At 58.7% G+C, this 20,736-nt stretch overlaps 1 protein-coding gene across 1 annotated transcript; it reads right to left on the bottom strand.

Annotated features, from left to right (window-relative positions):
* Positions 1–129: 129 nt before the first annotated feature.
* Positions 130–18,349, bottom strand: LOC136113870 (uncharacterized). The gene is made up of 12 exons (XM_071800115.1): positions 17,495–18,349; positions 16,363–16,567; positions 14,084–14,258; positions 12,878–13,077; positions 11,452–11,596; positions 10,617–10,669; positions 10,088–10,195; positions 9,508–9,578; positions 7,897–8,128; positions 5,779–5,947; positions 2,160–2,347; positions 130–364 (listed from the first exon to the last, which is right to left on the bottom strand). The coding sequence occupies exons 1-12, from the start codon at positions 17,987–17,989 to the stop codon at positions 210–212; spliced, it is 2,196 nt and encodes a 731-aa protein (XP_071656216.1). The 5' UTR covers positions 17,990–18,349; the 3' UTR covers positions 130–209.
* Between the last annotated feature and the right edge of the window lie 2,387 nt (positions 18,350–20,736).

The raw sequence follows: 20,736 nt of genomic DNA, 5'->3' as shown, positions 1-20,736 counted from the left end.
GGTTCGGGGTGGGGGTCAGGGGGGTTTTGGGGTTCGGGGGGTGTTTTGGGGTCACGTGATGCTGAGCTGGGCATCGGGGGTTTTTGGGGGTTCATGGGGGGGTCAGGGGATTCGGGGGGGGGGGGTCAGGGGGGTTTTTGGGGTTCAGGGGGGTCAGGGGTTTCGGGGGGGTGTCAGGGGGGTTTTGGGGTTCGGGGGGTGTTTTGGGGTCACGTGATGCTGAGCTGGGCGTCGGGGGGGACCCCGGCGGCCGCCCTGTGCTCCCGGAAGAGCCGCAGGAGGCGCTGCCGGTGCAGCCGGTGGAACAGCGCCACCTCCTGGGGGGAGGGGCAGGGCCGGCGCGGCACCTCCAGGGGGGCGCCCACTGGGGGGGACCCCGAAAATGAACCCCCCCGGACCCACTGATGAACCCAATGAACCCCCAGAATGAATCCAATGAACCCATGAACCCCCCCGAACCCACAAATGAACCCAATGAACCCCCAGAATGAACCCATGAACCCCCGAATGAACCCCTGAACCCCCCTGAACCCACAAATGGACCCAATGAACCCCCAGAATGAACCCAATGAACCCCAAAAGTGGACCCATGAACCCACAAATGGACCCAATGAACCCCAAAATGAACCCAATGAACCCCCAGAATGAACCCAATGAACCCCCAGGATGAACCCATGAACCCCCCCCTGAACCCCCAAATGAACCCCCAGAATGAACCCAATGAACCCCCAGAATGAACCCATGAACCCCCAAATGAACCCATGACCCCCCCCCGAACCCACAAATGAACCCCATGAACCCCCAGAATGAACCCATGAACCCCCCCTGAACCCCCAAATGAACCCAATGAACCCATGAACCCCCAAATGAACCCATGAAACCCCCCCTGAACCCATAAATGAACCCAATGAACCCCCAGAATGAACCCATGAACCCCCCTGAACCCCCAAATGAACCCATGAACCCCCAGAATGAACCCAATGAACCCCCAGAATGAACCCATGAACCCCCAGAATGAACCCAATGAACCCCAAGAATGAACCCATGAACCCCCCTGAACCCCCAAATGAACCCCTGAACCCCCCTTAACCCCCAGAATGAACCCCTGAACCCCCCTGAACCCCCAAATGAACCCCTGAACCCCCCTGAACCCACAAATGGACCCAATGAACCCCCAGAATGAACCCATGAACCCCCCCGAACCCACAAATGGACCCAATGAACCCCCAGAATGAACCCATGAACCCCCCCGAACCCACAAATGGACCCAATGAACCCCCAGAATGAACCCATGAACCCCCCCGAACCCACAAATGAACCCAATGAACCCCCAGAATGAACCCAATGAACCCCCAGAATCAACCCATGAACCCCCCCGAACCCACAAATGAACCCCCAAAGTGAACCCAATGAACCCCCAGAATGAAACCATGAACCCCCAGAATGAATCCATGAACCCCCCTGAACCCACAAATGAACCCATGAACCCCCAAATGAACCCCTGAACCCCCCTGAACCCACAAATGGACCCAATGAACCCCGAGAATGAACCCAATGAACCCCAAAAGTGGACCCATGAACCCACAAATGGACCCAATGAACCCCAAAATGAACCCAATGAACCCCAAATGAACCCAATGAACCCCAAAAATTGACCCAATGAACCCCACTGAACCCCCAAAATGAACCCAATGAACCCCCAAAATGACCCCATGAACCCCCCAAAATGAACCCAATGAACCCCAAAATGGACCCAATGACCGACCCTCCCCCCACTTTAGTTGTTTTGGGTCCATTTTTAAGTTGGTTTTGGGTCAATTTTTGGACTTTTTGGGTCCATTTTTGGGCTTTTTGGGTCCATTTTTAGCTTATTTTTGGATCCATTTTTACTTCATTTCCTGGGTTCTTTTGGGGTCCCTCCTACTCCCCCCCCAACCGCGATTGGTCCCTCCCACTCCCCCCCCCACCAATTGGTCCCTCCCACTCCCCCCACCCCCAGTGATTGGTCCCTCCCACTCCCCCCACCCCCAGTGATTGGTCCCTCCCACTTCCCTCACTCCGATTGCTCCCTCCCCGCTCCGATTAGTCCCACCCACTCCCCCACGCCGATTGGTCCCTCCCCGCTCCGCCCAGCACGCCCATTGGTCGCCGCGACTCACCCACGACGGTGATTGGTCGCTGGAAGGGCAGCAACGGGTTCCCGCCTCTCCCCCAGAAGATCAACGGGGCGAACCCCAAAAGCCGCTTGAGCCACCGCTGGAGCCGCCGCAGCCGCGACCCCTCGGTTTGGGGGGGAACCTGGAACGCCTCCTGCTCCCCGAACACGTACACGGGCACCAGGGGGGCGCTGAGGAGGAGACGGAGCTGGCACCCCAAAAACGGGACTTTCCACCCCAAAAAACGGGACTTGGGACCCCAAAAATGGGCCTTGGGAGCCCAAAAATGGGCCTTGGGAGCCCAAAAACGGGCCTTGAGACCCCAAAAATGGGCCTTGGGACCCCCAAAATGGGCCTTTGGACGCCAAAACCGGACTTTGCACCCCAAAATGGACCTTGGGGCCCCAAAATATCCCTTTGCACCCTAAAATGGTCCTTTGGACCCCAAAATGTCCCTTGGGACGCCAGAATGTCCCATGGGACCCCAAAAATGGTCCTTGGGACCCCAAAATGTCCCTTGGGACCCCCAAAATGGTCCTTTGGACCCCAAAATGTCCCTTGGGACCCCAAAATGGTCCTTGGGACCCCATAATAGCCCTTGGGACCCCAAAATATCCATTGGGACCCCAAAACGGTCCTTGGGACCCCACAATAGCCCTTGGGACCCCAAAATATCCATTGGGACCCCAAAATGGTCCTTGGGACCCCACAATAGCCCTTGGGACCCCAAAATATCCATTGGGACCCCAAAATGGTCCTTGGGACCCCAAAATGGTCCTTGGGGCCCCACAATAGCCCTTGGGACCCCAAAATATCCATTGGGACCCCAAAAATATCCCTTTGGAGCCCAAAAATGGACCTTTGGACCCCCAAATGATCCTTTGCAACCCAAAATGTCCCTTTGCACCCCAAAATGTTCATTTTGACCCCAAAATGACCCTTTGGACCCCAAAATGTTCGTCGTTACCCCTTCCCAATTACCCCCATTGCCCCCCAGTTTGCCCCCCATTTTCTCCGTTTCCCCCCTCAATTTTCACTCCATTTCCCCCAGTTTGGCCCCATTTCCCTCCCAGTTACCCCCAATTAAACCCCAATTTCCCCCAATTTCCCCCATTTTCCCCCCATTTTCCCCCCATTTCCCCCCATTTCCCCCATTTCCCCCATTGCCCCCATTCCCCTCAGCAGCGCCCCCTGCAGCCCCGCCAATGCCAGGGGCCAAACCCCTTCATTCCCTGAGGTAATTCCCCAATTAATCAACCCCAATTAACCCCAATTAACCCCCAATCTTCCCCCCATCCTCCCCATTCCCCCATTTCCCCCATTTCCCCCATTTTCCCCCATTTATCCCCATTTTTCCCCCATTCCCCCATTGCCCCCATTCCCCTCAGCAGCGCCCCCTGCAGCCCCGCCAATGCCAGGGGCCAAACCCCTTCATTCCCTGAGGTAATTCCCCAATTAATCAACCCCAATTAACCCCAATTAACCCCCAATCTTCCCCCCATCCTCCCCATCCCCCATTTCCCCCATTTTCCCCCATTTTCCCCCATTTTCCCCTAATTTCCCCCCATTTCCCCCATTCCCCCATTGCCCCCATTCCCCTCAGCAGCGCCCCCTGCAGCCCCGCCAATGCCAGGTGCCAAACCCCTTCATTCCCTGAGGTAATTCCCCAATTAATCAACCCCAATTAACCCCAATTAACCCCCAACCTTCCCCCCATCCTCCCCATCCCCCATTTCCCCCATTTTCCCCCATTTTCCCCTCATTTTCCCCCCATTTTCCCCCATTCCCCCATTGCCCCTATTCCCCTCAGCAGCGCCCCCTGCAGCCCCGCCAATGCCAGGTGCCAAACCCCTTCATTCCCTGAGGTAATTCCCCAATTAATCAACCCCAATTAACCCCAATTAACCCCCAATCTTCCCCCCATCCTCCCCATTCCCCCATTTCCCCCATTTCCCCCATTTTCCCCCATTTATCCCCATTTTTCCCCCATTCCCCCATTGCCCCCATTCCCCTCAGCAGCGCCCCCTGCAGCCCCGCCAATGCCAGGGGCCAAACCCCTTCATTCCCTGAGGTAATTCCCCAATTAATCAACCCCAATTAACCCCAATTAACCCCCAATCTTCCCCCCATCCTCCCCATCCCCCATTTCCCCCATTTTCCCCCATTTTCCCCTCATTTTCCCCCCATTTCCCCCATTCCCCCATTGCCCCCATTCCCCTCAGCAGCGCCCCCTGCAGCCCCGCCAATGCCAGGGGCCAAACCCCCTTCATTCCCTGAGGTAATTCCCCAATTAATCAACCCCAATTAACCCCAATTAACCCCCAATCTTCCCCCCATCCTCCCCATCCCCCATTTCCCCCATTTTTCCCCATTTTCCCCCATTTTCCCCCCATTTCCCCCCATTTCCCCCATTTCCCCCATTGCCCCCATTCCCCTCAGCAGCGCCCCCTGCAGCCCCGCCAATGCCAGGGGCCAACCCCCTTCATTCCCTGAGGTAATTCCCCAATTAATCAACCCCAATTAACCCCAATTAACCCCCAATCTTCCCCCCATCCTCCCCATCCCCCATTTCCCCCATTTTTCCCCATTTTCCCCTCATTTTCCCCCATTTCCCCCATTCCCCCATTGCCCCCATTCCCCTCAGCAGCGCCCCCTGCAGCCCCGCCAATGCCAGGTGCCAAACCCCCTTCATTCCCTGAGGTAATTCCCCAATTAATCAACCCCAATTAACCCCAATTAACCCCCAATCTTCCCCCCATCCCCTATTTCCCCCATTTTCCCCTCATTTTCCCCCATTTCCCCCCATTTCCCCCATTTCCCCCATTGCCCCCATTCCCCTCAGCAGCGCCCCCTGCAGCCCCGCCAATGCCAGGGGCCAAACCCCTTCATTCCCTGAGGTAATTCCCCAATTAATCAACCCCAATTAACCCCAATTAACCCCCAACCTTCCCCCCATCCTTCCCATCCCCCATTTCCCCCATTTTCCCCCATTTTCCCCTCATTTTCCCCCCATTTTCCCCCATTCCCCCATTGCCCCCATTCCCCTCAGCAGCGCCCCCTGCAGCCCCGCCAATGCCAGGGGCCAAACCCCCTTCATTCCCTGAGGTAATTCCCCAATTAATCAACCCCAATCACCCCAATTAACCCCCCCAATCTTCCCCCCATCCTCCCCATCCCCCATTTCCCCCATTTTCCCCATTTTCCCCCCATTTTCCCCCCATTTCCCCCCATTTCACCCATTTCCCCCATTGCCCCCATTCCCCTCAGCAGCGCCCCCTGCAGCCCCGCCAATGCCAGGGGCCAAACCCCCTTCATTCCCTGAGGTAATTCCCCAATTAATCAACCCCAATTAACCCCAATTAACCCCCAATCTTCCCCCCATCCTCCCCATTCCCCCATTTCCCCATTTCCCCCATTTTCCCCATTTTCCCCCCATTTTCCCCCCATTTCCCCCCATTTCCCCCATTTCCCCCATTGCCCCCATTCCCCTCAGCAGCGCCCCCTGCAGCTCAACCAATGCCAGGGGCCAAACCCCCTTCATTCCCTGAGGTAATTCCCCAATTAATCACCCCCAACCAACCCCAATTAACCCCCAATTAACCCCGTTTTCCCCTTTTCTCACCCATATTTCAGCGCCAGCTTCACGAAGCCCGTCCGGCCGCCCAAGGTGACGCGATGTGTCCCCGGGGTCCCCTCCAGCGCCTCGGCCGCCCCCCCGACCATCACCAGCAGGGCCTGGTTGGGCCGCGACAGCACCCGCTCCAGGCAACGACGGCTCACGGGGCACAGACCTGCGAAACAGGGCCAAAATGACCCAAAAATGCAGCCCGCGAGGGAAAACACCATGCTGGAATGCCCAAAATCCCAAAAATGGGCACAAAAGTGACAGAAATGGGCCCAAAACGGACAGAAATGGGCCCAAAACGGACAGAAATGGGCCCAGAAGAGTCAGAAGTGGGCCCAAAACTGACAGAAATGGGCCCAAAAGAGCCAGAAGTGGGCCCAAAATGGACAGAAATGGGCCCAAACTTGACAGAAGTGGGCCCAAAATTGACAGAAATGGGCCCAAAAGAGTCAGAAGTGGGCCCAAAACTGACAGAAATGGGCCCAAAAGAGACAGAAGTGGGCCCAAAAGAGTCAGAAGTGGGCCCAAAATTGACAGAAATGGGCCCAAAAGAGACAGAAGTGGGCCCAAAACTGACAGAAATGGGCCCAAAAGAGACAGAAGTGGGCCCAAAACTGACAGAAGTGGGCCCAAAACTGACAGAAATGGGCCCAAAATTGACAGAAATGGGCCCAAACTTGACAGAAGTGGGCCCAAAACTGACAGAAATGGGCCCAAAATTGACAGAAGTGGGCCCAAAACTGACAGAAATGGGCCCAAAATGGACCCAAGACCAACCCCAAAATGGACCCAAAATAACCCAGAAATAGACCCAAAACCACCCAAAAATTGACCCAGAACCACCCCATAGCCCCCCCGAACCCCCCAAATTACCCCATAACATCCCCCAAAGCCCCCAAATCCTTCATATCCCCCCCATAACCACCTATAGCCCCCCATATCCCCCCACAACACCCTCTGAGTCACCCCAAATCCCCCCAAGTCCCCCAAACCCCCAAGTCCTTCATATCCCCCCCAAAGCCCCCAAATCCTTCATATCCTACCCATAACCCCCCATAGACCCCCATAAACCCCATAGCCCCCCAAAACCCCCTATAACATCCCCCAAAACCCCCAAATCCTTCATATCCCCCCCCATAGGCCCCATAGACCCCATAACACCCTCCAAGTCACCCCAAGTCCCCCAAACCCCCCAAGTCCTTCATATCCCCCCCAAAGCCCCCAAATCCTTCATATCCTACCCATAACCCCCCATAGACCCCCATAAACCCCATAGCCCCCCAAAACCCCCTATAACATCCCCCAAATCCTTCATATCCCCCCCATAGCCCCCGTAGTCCCCATAACACCCTCCAAGTCACCCCAAATCCCCCCAAGTCCCCCAAACCCCCCAAGTCCTTCATATCCCACCCAAAGCCCCCAAATGCTTCATATTCACCCCGTAGCCCCCCATAGCCCCCCATAAACCCCATAGCCCCCCAAAACCCCCTATAACATCCCCCAAATCCTTCATATACCCCCCATAGCCCCCATAGTCCCCATAACACCCTCCAAGTCACCCCAAAACCCCCAAGTCCCCCAAACCCCCCAAGTCCTTCGTATCCCCCCCAAAGCCCCAAAATGCTTCATATTCCCCCCGTAGCCCCCCATAGCCCCCCATAAACCCCATAGCCCCCCAAAACCCCCTATAATATCCCCCAAATCCTTCATATACCCCCCATAGCCCCCGTAGTCCCCATAACACCCTCCAAGTCACCCCAAATCCCCCCAAGTCCCCCAAACCCCCCAAGTCCTTCGTATCCCCCCCAAAGCCCCCAAATGCTTCATATTCCCCCCGTAGCCCCCCATAGCCCCCCATAAACCCCATAGCCCCCCAAAACCCCCTATAATATCCCCCAAATCCTTCATATACCCCCCATAGCCCCCGTAGTCCCCATAACACCCTCCAAGTCACCCCAAATCCCCCCAAGTCCCCCAAACCCCCCAAGTCCTTCGTATCCCCCCCAAAGCCCCAAAATGCTTCATATTCCCCCCATATCCCCCCAGACCCCCCTGTAGCCCCCCATAACCCCCCATAGCCCCCCAAAACCCCCCCAAACCCCCCCAGCTCCTCACCAGCGGCCAGCGCGTACTCCCTATAGAGCGGCAGATGGAACAGCCCGGCCAATGCGGCCAATGTGGGGCGCAGGCCGGGACATGGGCCCCCCCCACAGCCGGGTCTGGGGGTCCCGGCCGCCCCCCGACCCCCCGTGATGAAGGCGCCGAACACCCCGAGACACGAGACGCCGTGGGGGTGGGCGGTCAGCAGGTAACTGCGCCCGGGGGGCAGCGGGGCCGTGCGGATCACCTGGGGACGGTGGGGACATTGGGGACAATGGGGGTGATGGGGGCAATGGGGACATAGGGGACAATGGAGGCATTGGGGGCAATGGGGGCAGTGGGGGCAATGGGGACATAGGGGACAATGGGGGCATTGGGGGTATTGGGGCAATGGGGGACAATGGGGGTGATGGGGGCAATGGGGGCAGTGGGGGCAATGGGGACATTGAGGGCAATGGGGGCAGTGGGGGCAAGGGGGACATAGGGGACATTGGGGGCAATGGGGGTATTGGGGCTAAGGGGGACAATGGAGGCAATGGGGACATTGGGGGCAATGAGGGCAGTGGGGGCAATGGGGACATAGGGGACAATGGGGGCATTGGGGGCAGTGGGGACATTGGGGGCAATGGGGACATTGGGGGCAATGGGGACATTGGGGGCAATGAGGGCAGTGGGGGCATTGGGAGCAATGGGGGCAGGGGGGACATTGGGGGCAAGGGGGACATGGGAAATGGGGACATTGGGGGCAATGGGGACATTGGGGGCAATGGGGGCAATGAGGCTAAGGGGGACAATGGGGGCATTGGGGGCAACGGGGCTAAGGGTGACAATGGGGGCAATGGGGACATTGGGGGCAATGGGGACATTGGGGGCATTGGGGGCAATGGGGACATTGGGGGCATTGAGGACAATGGGGGCGATGGGGACAATGGGGCTAAGTGGGAGAATGGGGGCAATGGGGACATTGGGGGCATTGGGGACATTGGGGGCAATGGGGACATTGGAGGCATTGGGGGCAATGGGGACATTGGGGGCATTGAGGACAATGGGGGCGATGGGGACAATGGGGCTAAGGGGGACAATGGGGCTAAGGGGGCATTGGGGGCAATCGGGACAGTGGGGACATTGAGGGCAATGGGGACAATGGGGACATTGGGGGCAGTGGGGACATTGGGGGCAATGGGGACATTTGGGACAGCGGGGGCAATGGGGGTATTGGGGGGATTGGGGGCAATGGGGACATTGGGGGCAGTGGGGACAATGGGGGCAGTGGGGACAATAGGGGCAGTGGGGGCATTGGGGGCAATGGGGACATTTGGGACAGCGGGGGCAATGGGGACAATGGGGGGACGGGGGACATGGGAGAATATGGGGATATGGGGACATTGGGGACATTGGGGGGACATGGGGCAATGGGGACATTGGGGACATTGGGGACAATGCGGGGATTTGGGGTAATGGGGATATTGGGGACATTGGGGGTGTTGGGAGGATATGGGGGGACATGGGGATCTGGGGACATTGGGGACAATGTGGGGATTTGGGGACATGAGGGGACAGGGTGACTTTGGAGGGATTTGGGGCCATGGGGACACAAGGGGGACGTTCGTGTCCCCTCCCCCGTACCTTGATGGGGAAATAGTCACAGAAATGATCCCAAATCCTCCAGTTTCGCACCCAATCCCAGTGCCGGGGACCTTGGGGACACGGGGGGACACCCCGTGATTTGTGTCCTGGGGTCCCCCCCTTCTCAACATGACCCCCCATGTCCCCCTGTCCCAGTGACCCCGAGTGAACCCCAGGGTCCTAAAGCCCCCCAGTGACCCTGAGTGACCCCAGGGTCCTAGAGCCCCCCGACCAGTGACCCAAGGTCCTGTCCCCATATCCCCCATGTCCCTGTGTCCCGATTGTCCCCATGTCCCAGCGACCCCAAGTGACCACCAGTGACCCCCAGGGTCCTAAAGCCCCCCCAGTGACCCAAGTCCTGTCCCCATATCCCCCTGTCCCCATATCCCCTTGTCCCTATGTCCCCCTGTCCCCCATCCCCATATCCCAGTGACCCCCAGGGTCCTAGTGCCCCCCCAGTGACCCAAGTCAAGTCCCCATATCCCCGTATCCCCCCGTCCCCCTGTCCATCCCCTGTCCCCCTGTCTGTCCCCATGTCCCATGTCCCCTGTCTGTCCCCTGTCCCCCTGTCTGTCCCCACCTCTCTCTGCCCCGTCCCAGTCCCAGAGCCACCAGCACCAGTACAGAACTGGGAGGATCCAGAATCTCGTTCGCAGCAGCAGCAGCAGCAACACGATCGCTCCGGGGCCTGGGGGGTTAATTAATTACCCCGCGGTGTTAATTACCCCCTCCCCCTCCGATCCCAATTCCCCTCCCCCAAGGACCAATTAACCCCCGTTTTGCTCCAATTAATTCACTTAACCCCCCTTAGGGTCCAATTAACTCCCATTAGAGTCAAATTAACCCCCCCAGAGTTCATAACCGCCCCCCCCGGGCTTAATTACCCCCCCCGTATTAATTAACCCCCCTAGGTGTTAATTACCCCCGCCCCAGATTCCAATTACACCCTCCCCCAAGGACCAATTAACCCCCTTAGGGTCCAATTAACCCCCTTAGGGTCCAATTAACCCCCCTTTATGTCCAATTACCCCCCACCCAGCTCCATAACCACCCCCCCCAGGACCTAATTAACACCCCCCGGTATTAATTAACCCCCCCTTTTTAATTACCTAGCCCCAGGAACGTCGCCATGTATTGCATGACGCTCAGCGCCTGCAGCCAGCTGACCGGGACTTGCATTTCCTATGGGGGACAATGGGGGTCCAGGAGGGACCCAGGAGTTCGGGAGGGGACCCAGGAGTTCGGGAGGGGACCCAGGAGTTCGGGTAGGGACCCAGGAGTTCGGGGAGGGACCCAGGCGTCCGGGTGATGAACCCCACATTGCACCCCAGGGGGTTATTAATGACATACAGGGGACCCAGGCGTCCGGGAGGAACCCAGGAGTTCGGGGGGACCCAGGAGTTCAGGGGGGGCGGACCCAGGAGCCCAGGGGGACCCAGGAGTTCGGGAGGACCCAGGCGTCCGGGGGGAGGACCCAGGAGTTCGGGAGGGACCCAGGAGTTCGGGGGTGACCCCCCCCGCCCCCCACGAACCTCCCGCACGCGCCACGTCCCGCGGCCCCACCCTGAACTTTGACCCCCGCCCGGGGGCGGGAAAGAAAGGGACCCAGGAGTTCGGGTGGGGCAGGGGGAGGGATTTTGGGGGACCCCCCCGTCAAAATGACACAAATCACGGGGATTTGGCCCAAAATTCCTCTTCGCACCCCCAAAAATATCCCCCTGAACCCCCAAATGCCCAACACCCTCAAAATCCCCCCAGCACCCCAAAAATCCCCCCCTGAACCCCCAAATCTTCCCGCTCACAAATCACATCTATTCACTTTATTTCCGCAGGATTTGGGGGTCACACACTCTCTTGGGGATCCCCCAGAGACCCCCAAATGTTGGGGGTCCCATTTCTGGGGTCCTGTTTTTGGGGACCCCCCCACCCCCGTCTCATTCGAACTGCAGATGGCACTCGGGGGGGACCCCGAACCCCGATTTCTGCTCCTCGAACAGCAGCTCCAGGTGCTGCAGGTAACGCCGGTGCCACCGATCGACCGTGGGGGGCGACGGATTCGGGGTGCGCGGCAGATCCAGGGGGCGCCCCACTGCGGGGGACCCAGGCGTCCGGGGAGGACCCAGGAGTTCGGGGGACCCAGGCGTCCGGGGAGGACCCAGGAGTTCAGGAGGGACCCAGGCGTCCGGGGTGGGGGGGACACAAGAGTTCAATTCAGGGGGAGGGGGGCACAAGGACCCAGGTGTCCAAGTGCCCCCCAAATCCACCCCCAAACAGCCCAATGAACCCCAAGATTCGATCCCCCCCTCTCAGACACCATGGGGTGGTTTTGGAGTCCCCCCCATTTTTGGGGTCCCCCCCATTTTTGGGGTCCCCCCCATTATTTAGTGGTTCCCCCCATTATTTAGTGGTCCCCTCCCATTTTAGGTTCCCCCCATTTATAGGTTCCCCCCCATTTTAGGGTTCCCCCCATTATTTAGTGGTTCCTCCCATTTTTGGGGTTCCCCCCATTGTTTAGTGGTTCCTCCCATTTTTAGGGTTCCCCCCAATTCCCTCCCATTATTTAGTGGTTCCTCCCCATTTTTAGGGTCCCCCCATTTTTAGGGTTCCCCCCATTCTCCCCTCCATTTTTTAGTGGTTCCCCCCATTATTGAGTGGCTCCTCCCATTTTTGGGGTTCCCCCCATTTTCTAGGGGGTCCTCCCATTTTTAGGGTCCCCCCCATTCTTCCCCCCATTTTCAGTGTTCCCCCATTTTTAGGGTTCCCCCCATTATTTAGTGGTTCCTCCCATTTTAGGGGTTCCCCCCACTTCCCCCCATTATTTAGTGGTTCCTCCCATTTTAGGGGTTCCCCCATTCCCCCCCTTTTTTTTTAGTGGTTCCCCCCGATTTCTCCCCCCATTTTCGGGTCCCCCCCATTTTCGGGTCCCCCCATTTTATGGTCCCACCCATTTATAGGTTCCCCCCCACTATTTAGTGGTTCCTCCCATTTTAGGTTTCCCCCATTCCCCCCCTTATTTTTTAGTGGTTCCCCCCAATTTCTCCCCCTATTTTGGGCTCCCCCCTATTTTCGGGTCCCCCCATTTTATGGTCCCACCCATTTATAGGTTCCCCCCCACTATTTAGTGGTTCGTCCCATTTTAGGTTTCCCCCATTCCCCCCCTTATTTTTTAGTGGTTCCCCCCAATTTCTCCCCCTATTTTGGGGTCCCCCATTTTATGGTCCCACCCATTTATAGGTTCCCCCCCACTATTTAGTGGTTCCTCCCATTTTAGGTTCCCCCCTTTAATTTTTAGTGGTTCCCCCTGATTTCTCCCCCTATTTTTGGGCTCCCCCCCATTTTTGGGGTCCCCCCCATTTCGGGGTTCACTCACCCACCGTGTGAATGGGTCTCCGGAAGGGGAGGAGCCCAAAATCGTACTGGAACACCCCCCGTGCGTGGAAAAGGGGGAAGGTGACCCCAAAAAGGCGCTGGAGCCGCAGCTGCAGGCGCCGCAGCCCCGAGCCGGGGGGGTTGGGCACCTGCTGGAACAGCTCGTTCTCCCCAAAACTGAACACGGGCACCAGCGACGCCCTGCGGGGACCCAGGAGTTCGGGAGGGACCCAGGAGTGCCCCAGGGACCCAGGAGTTCGGGGGGGACCCAGGAGTCTGGGGGGGACCCAGGAGTTTAAGGGGGATCCAGGAGTTTGGGGGGGGACCCAGGAGTTCAGGGGGGACCCAGGAGTTCGGGGGGGACCCAGGAGTCTGGGGGGACCAAGGAGTGCGGGAGGGACCCAGGAGTTTGGGGGGGACCCAGGAGTTCGGGGGGGACCCAGGAGTTTGGGGGACCCAGGAGTTCGGGGGGGGACCCAGGAGTTCGGGGGGGAGCCAGGAGTGTGGGGGGGACCCAGGAGTTCGGGGGACCCAGGAGTTCGGGGGGGACCAAGGAGTTTGGGGAGGGATCCAGGAGTTCTGGGGAACACACCTGGATTTGGAGACCCCCCAAAAACCCCCAGGACCCCAAACCCCCCATTTGGGGACCCCAAGTCCCCCTTGAGCCTCCCCCACCAGCCCAAATTTCCCCTCTTGGGACCCCAAATCCCCCCTTTAAAACCCCAAAACCCCCATTGTGACCCCCCAGGACCCCCCAAAACCCCCCTAGGGCCCCCCCAAAAACCCCCAGGACCCCCCAAAACCCCCCAGGACCCCAAACCCCCTACTTGGGGACCCCAAATCCCCCCTTGTGATGCCCCCAGGACCCCAAATTCCCCCTTTGGGAACCCCAAATCCCCCCTTTAAAACCCCAACCCCCCCCATTGTGACCCCCCAGGACCCCCCCAAAACCCTCAGGACCCCCCCAAAACCCCCCAGGACTCCCCCAAAAACCCCCAGGACCCCAAACCCCCCATTTGGGGACCCCAAGTCCCCCCTTGAGCCTCCCCCACCAGCCCAAATTTCCCCCCTTGGGACCCCAAATCCCCCCTTTAGAACCCCAAACCCCCCCGTTGTGACTCCCCAGGACCCCCCAAAACCCCCCTAGGACCCCCCCAAAAACCCCCAGGACCCCCCAAACCCCCCCAGGACCCCCCAAACCCCTCACCCATGCTCCAACCCGATCCTCACGAATCCCTTGCGCCCCAAAACCCTCATGGTGGAGGCTCCGGGCCGCGCATCCAAGGCCTCGGGGGGGCCCCCCAAAACGATCACGGCCACCTGGCCCCCCCCCGGTCGACTCAGCAGGAACTCCAGGCTGGAACGGGATGACGACACCAGCCCTGCACCCCAAAAATTGGGGGACACCCCAAAATTAGCACCCCAAGTGACCCTTTCATGGGGGTGAAGGCCCAGATTTAGGACCCATTTGTCATGGGTGTCGCCCCAAATTTGGGGCTCTGGGGGGGGCATTTTGGGTTGGTGCACCCCCATATTTAGGGTGCATTAGGACCCATCTTTGGTGGGTGGACCCCCAAAATTTGGGCTCCGTAGGACCCATTTTTGGGTGTTTTGGGCCCATTTTTGGGTGGTTTTGGGCCTACTTTTGGTGAGTGAAGGCCCAGATTTAGGCCTCTGTAGGGCTCATTTTTCATGGGTGTCACCCCAAATTTTAGGTGGGTGCACCCCCATATTTAGGGAGCATTAGGACCCATCTTTGGTGGGTGCACCCCCAAAATTTGGGCTCCGTAGGACCTGTTTTTGGGTGTTTTGGACCCATTTTTGGGGTGTTTGGGGCCCATTTTTGGTGGGTGAAGGCCCAGATTTAGGCCTCTGTAGGACCCATTTTTCATGGGTGTCACCCCAAATTTTAGGTGGGTGCACCCCCATATTTAGGGTGCATTAGGACCCATCTTTGGTGGGTACACCCCCAAAATTTGGGCTCTGTAGGACCCATTTTTGGGTGTTTTGGACCCATTTTTGGGGTGTTTGGGGCCATTTTTGGTAGGTGAAGGCCCAGATTTAGGACCCATTTGTCATGGGTTTCACCCCAAATTTGGGGCTCTGGGGGGGGCATTTTGGGTTGGTGCACCCCCACATTTAGGGTGCATCAGGACCCATCTTTGGTGGGTGCACCCCCAAAATTTGGGCTCCGTAGGACCCATTTTTGGGTGTTTTGGACCCATTTTTGGGGTGTTTGGGGCCCAAATTCAGGGCTCTGTAGGCGCCATTTTTAGGCCATTTAGGCGCCATTTTTAGGCCGTTTAGGCCCCATTTTTGGGATGTTTGGACCCCATTTTTAGGCCACTTAGGCCCCATTTTTGGGGTCCATTTTTGGGGTGTTTTGGACCCATTTTTGGGGTGTTTGGGCCCCATCTTTGGGCCTCTGTAGGCCCCATTTTGAGGCCGCTTAGGCCCCATTTTTGGGGTGTTTGGGGCTCAAATTCAGGGCTCTGTAGGAGCCATTTTTAGGTCGCTTAGGCCCCATTTTTGGGGTCAATTTTTGGGGTGTTTTGGGCGCATTTTTGGGGTGTTTGGGCCCCATCTTTAGGCCTCTGTAGGCGCCATTTTCAGGCCGTTTAGGCCCCATTTTTGGGGTGTTTTAGGCCCATTTTTGGGGTGTTTGGGCCCCATCTTTAGTCGTCTGTAGGCCCCATTTTTAGGCCACTTAGGCCCCATTTTGAGGCCGTTTAGGCCCCATTTTTGGGGTGTTTGGGGCCCATTTTTAGGCCTCTGTAGGCCCCATTTTCAGGCCATTTATGACCCATTTTTGGGGGGTTTGGACCCCATTTTTAGGCCACTTAGGCCCCATTTTTGGGTGTTCAGGGCCCAAATTCAGGGGTCTGTAGACCCCATTTTTAGGCCATTTAGGCCCCATTTTGAGGCCGTTTAGGACCCAAATTCAGGGCTCTGTAGGCCCCATTTTCAGGCCATTTATGACCCATTTTTAGGCCATTTATGACCCATTTTTGGGGTGTTCGGGCCCCATTTTTAGGCCACTTAGCCCCCATTTTTGGGGTGTTCGGGGCCCATTTTTAGTCCTCTGTAGGCGCCATTTTTAGGCCTCTTAGGCCCCATTTTGAGGCCGTTTAGGCCCCATTTTTGGGGTGTTTGGGGCTCATTTTTAGGCCTCTGTAGGCCCCATTTTCAGGCCATTTATGACCCATTTTGGGGGCGTTTGGGGCCCATTTTTGGGGTGTTTGGTCCCCATTTTTAGGCCACTTAGGCCCCATTTTTGGGGTGTTCAGGGCCCATTTTTAGTCCTCTGTAGGCGCCATTTTGAGGCCTCTTAGGCCCCATTTTGAGGCCTCTTAGGCCCCATTTTCAGGCCGTTTAGGCCCCATTATCCCCTCATTTCCCCCCAACTCCCCCTCCCCTCACCCCCCCAAGCCCCACCCCCCATAACTTTGGTGTCCCCCCCCCCCATATTTTGGGGGTGCCCCTCACCCCCCGCCATGAAGTATTCGCGGAGCAGGGGGATGTGGAACCAGCAGGGGAGGGTGAGCACGTGCGGCCGCAAACCGGGGAATTTGGCCCCAAAACCGGTGGCTTCGGTGCAGAAATTGGCGAAGGCGCCCGCGGCCAAGACCCCGTGGGGGTGGCAGCCGAACACGTAATTGCGGCGGGGGTCCAGGTCCCGCGTCTTCACCAGCTGGGGGGGCAAAGAGAGACGGAAATGGGCAAAAATTGAGATTAAATGGCCCGAAATGCACCCGAAATGGCCCCAAATGCAGCCAAAATGGCCCCAAATGCAGCCAAAATGGCCCCAAATGCAGCCAAAATGGCCCCAAATGCAGCCAAAATGGCCCAAAGTTGATGGGAGGTGGCTCAAAGTTGACCGAAGATGGCCAAAAATTGACTCAAGATGTCCCAAAATCCACCCAAAAATGACCAAAATTGACAGGAAATGGCCCAGAATTGACTCAAGATGGCCCAAAATTGACATAAAATGGCCCAAAATCCACCCAAAATGGCCCAAAATCCACCTGGGATGGCCCAAAATGGACCCAAGATGGCCCAAAATTGATGGGAAATGGCCCAAAATCCACCCAAAATGTCCCAAAATTGACAGGAAATGGCTCAAAATGGACCCAAGATGGCCCAAAATCCACCCAAAATGGCCCAAAATTGACAGGAAATGGCTCAAAATGGACCCAAGATGGCCAAAAATTGACTCAAGATGGCCCAAAATCCACCCAAAATGGCCCAAAATTGACAGGAAATGCCCCAAAATTGACATGAAATGCCCCAAAATGGCCCAAAATCCACCCAGGATGGCCCAAAATTGACCTGAGATGACTCAAAATCCACCCAAAATGACCCAAAATTATCAGGAAATGCCCCCAAATCCACCCAAAATGGCCCCAAATTGACTGGAAATGACTCAAAATGAACCCAAAATTCACCTGAAATGCCCCAAAATCCCCTTGACCCCCCCAAACCCTCCTGGGACCCCCAAACCCCCCCTTAGGACCCTCACAGGTCGCCCCAAACCCTTTGGGACCGCCCCCCCCCAACCCCTCCCTCAGGCCCCGCCCCTTTCCCCAAGCCCCGCCCACCCTTTTCTCCCGGGGCTCACCGAGATGGGGAAGTAGTCCCGGAAGTAGTTCCAGACGGGCCAGGAGCGCACCCAGGCCGAACGGCGCCCCCCTCGGTTGGGGGTGTCCCGGTCCGCCCAGAGCCAACCCGCGTACAACAGCGCCGGCAACCACAGCGACCCGCGCAGCGCCAGCAGGAACAGCAGCACGCACAGCTGGCCTAGGGACCCAGGCGTCCGGGAGCAGGGAGGGGTAAGTGACCCCCCCTTAGTGCTACCCATCCCCCCAGGAACCGTTTCTCTAGGGGTCACCGTTTTCTTATGGGACCCCAAAAACCTCGAAGTGGGGGAGGGGTGCTCACGGCGGTCCGAAGGGACCCAGGCGTCCGGGAGCGGGGGGGTAAGTGACCCCCCCTTAGTGCTACCCATCCCCCCAGGGACCGTGTTTCTAGGGGTCACCGTTTTCTTGTGGGACCCCAAAAATTCCGGGAGGTTGGGGAGTGCAGCCATCAGTAGGGACCAGAGTGAACAACCCATAGTGAGTTAGGGGAGGGATGGGGGGATCTCAAGGGGGTTTGGGGGGGACATGGAGGGTCATGGGGGTTTGGGGGGATCCCCAAGGGGGTTTTGGGGTAGGGTTGGGAGTGGAGCCATCAGTAGGGACCAGAGTGAACAACCCATAGTGAGTTAGAGGAGGAGTTTGGGGGGGTCAGGGGGGTTTGGGGGGGTTGTGTGGGGGTCGGGGGGGTCAGGAGGATTTTGGGGGGGTCAGGGGGGCATGTGGGGGTCACATGGGGCTTTTTGGGGGGTCCCCAAGGGGGTTTTGGGGTAGGGTTGGGAGTGCAGCCATCAGTAGGGACCAGAGTGAACAACCTGTAGTGAGTTAAAGGAGGAGTTTGGGGGGGTCAGGAGGATTTTGGGGGGGTCACGGGGGCATGTGGGGGTCACATGGGGCTTTTTGGGGTGTCCCCAAGGGGGTTTTGGGGTAGGGTTGGGAGTGGAGCCATCAGTAGGGACCAGAGTGAACAACCCATAGTGAGTTAGAGGAGGAGTTTGGGGGGGTCAGGGGGGTTTGGGGGGGTTGTGTGGGGGTCGGGGGGGTCAGGGGGGTTTTTGGGGGGGTCGGGGGGGCATGTGGGGGGTTGTGTGGGGATGTCACATGGGGCTTTTTGGGGGATCCCCAAGGGGGTTTTGGGGTAGGGTTGGGAGTGGAGCCATCAGTAGGGACCAGAGTGAACAACCTGTAATGAGTTAGAGGAGAAGTTTGGGGGGGTCAGGGGGGTTTGGGGGGGTTGTGTGGGGGTCGGGGGGGTCAGGAGGATTTTGGGGGGGTCAGGGGGGCATGTGGGGGTCACATGGGGCTTTTTGGGGGGTCCCCAAGGGGGTTTTGGGGTACGGTTGGGAGTGCAGCCATCAGTAGGGACCAGAGTGAACAACCTGTAGTGAGTTAGAGGAGGAGTTTGGGGGGGTCAGGGGGGTTTGGGGGGGTTGTGTGGGGGTCGGGGGGGTCAGGGGGGTTTGGGGGGGGGTTAGGGGGGGTCAGTGGGGTTTTGGGGACCCCCCTGTCCCCCCCCCCGTCACTCACCGAGGCCCAGGAAGGTGCAGACCCACTGCAGAACCGCAGCCGTTTGCAGCCGCCGGCGCAGGGGGAGGCGCAGGGGGGCGAAACGCAGCGGCATCGGGGAACTGGGGGGACTGGGATGGACTGGGATGGACTGGGGGGGACTGGGATGGACTGGGGGGGACTGGGGGGGGCTGGGAATGGGGGGAGTGGGGGGAACTGGGAGGCAATGGGGGGAATGGGGGACTGGGAGGGACTGGGATGGACTGGGAGGGACTGGGGGGTCTGGGACCGGGGGGACTGGGAGGCAAGGGGGGGAATGGGGGAACTGGGGGGAACTGGGAGGGAACTGGGAGGGACTGGGGGGGACTGGGAATGGGGGGAGTGGGGGGAACTGCGAGGCAATGGGGGGAATGGGGGAACTGGGAGGGACTGGGGGGTCTGGGAATGGGGGGAGTGGGGGGAACTGGGAGGCAATGGGGGGAATGGGGGAACTGGGGGGAACTGGGAGGGACTGGGGGGGAACTGGGGGGGACTGGGGGGGAACTGGGGGGGACTGGGAATGGGGGGAGTGGGGGGAACTGGGAGGCAATGGGGGGAATGGGGGAACTGGGAGGGACTGGGATGGACTGGGGGGGAACTGGGGGGGACTGGGAATGGGGGGGACTGGGGGGAATGGGGGACTGGGGGGGAATGGGGTTACTGGGAATGGGGGGGGACTGGAAGGAACTGGGGGGACTGGGAGAAACTGGGGAGAACTGGGAGTGGGGGAACTGGGAATGGGGGGAACTGGGAGGGAGTGGGGGGAATGGGGTTACTGGGAATGGGGGGGACTGGGAGGGAATGGGGGGAATGAGGGGGACTGGGAGGTTACTGGGAGCAAAGCAGGGGGGACTGGGAGGGAATGGGGGGGGTACTGGGAGCAAGGGGGGTTACTGGGATTGGGGGGGGTACTGGGAATGGGGGGGGTTACTGGGATCAGGGTTACTGGGAATGGGGGGAGTTACTGGGATTAGGGTTACTGGGAATGGGGGAGTTTCTGGGATCAGGGTGACTGGGAATGGGGGGTTACTGGGATTAGGGTTACTGGGATTACTGGGGGTTGTTACTGGGATCGGGGGGTTACTGGGATTACTGGGGGTTGTTACTGGGATCGGGGGGGTCGTTACTGGGATCGGTGTCGGCAGCAGCAGGAGCGGGTGGGGGGGAGGGAACTGGGAGCTGCTGGTTTTAACTGGGAGCGACCCCGCCCCCCCCCGCCCCCTGCCCTCCCGGGGGGGTTGGGAAACGGTGGGAGAGGTGACGGGGAACTGGGATGAACTGGGATGAACTGGGAGGGACTGGGAGGGACTTGGGAGCATTGGGATGAACCGGGGGGCATTGGGAGGGACTGGGGGGTACTGGGATGAACTGGGGGGGACTGGGAAGGACTAGGAGGGACTGGGGAGGATTGGGGGGGACTGGGAGGAACTGGGGGGCATTGGGATGAACTGGGGGGCATTGGGATGGACTGGGAGAGACTGGGATGAGCTGGGAGGCATTGGGATGAACTGGGGGGCACTGGGAGGGACTGGGGAGGATTGGGATGAACTGGGAGGCACTGGGAGGAACTGGGGGGGATTGGGATGAACTGGGAGGGACTGGGGGGTACTGGGATGAACTGGAAGGCATTGGGATGAACTGGGGGGCACTGGGAGGCACTGGGGAGCAGTGAGGGGGACTG

Source organism: Patagioenas fasciata, chromosome 29 (genome assembly GCF_037038585.1).
Source record: "Patagioenas fasciata isolate bPatFas1 chromosome 29, bPatFas1.hap1, whole genome shotgun sequence".
In the NCBI taxonomy this organism is placed as follows: domain Eukaryota; kingdom Metazoa; phylum Chordata; class Aves; order Columbiformes; family Columbidae; genus Patagioenas; species Patagioenas fasciata.
The sequence above is the reverse complement of the archived record's forward strand: the minus strand, read 5'-3'. Positions and strand labels throughout refer to the sequence as shown.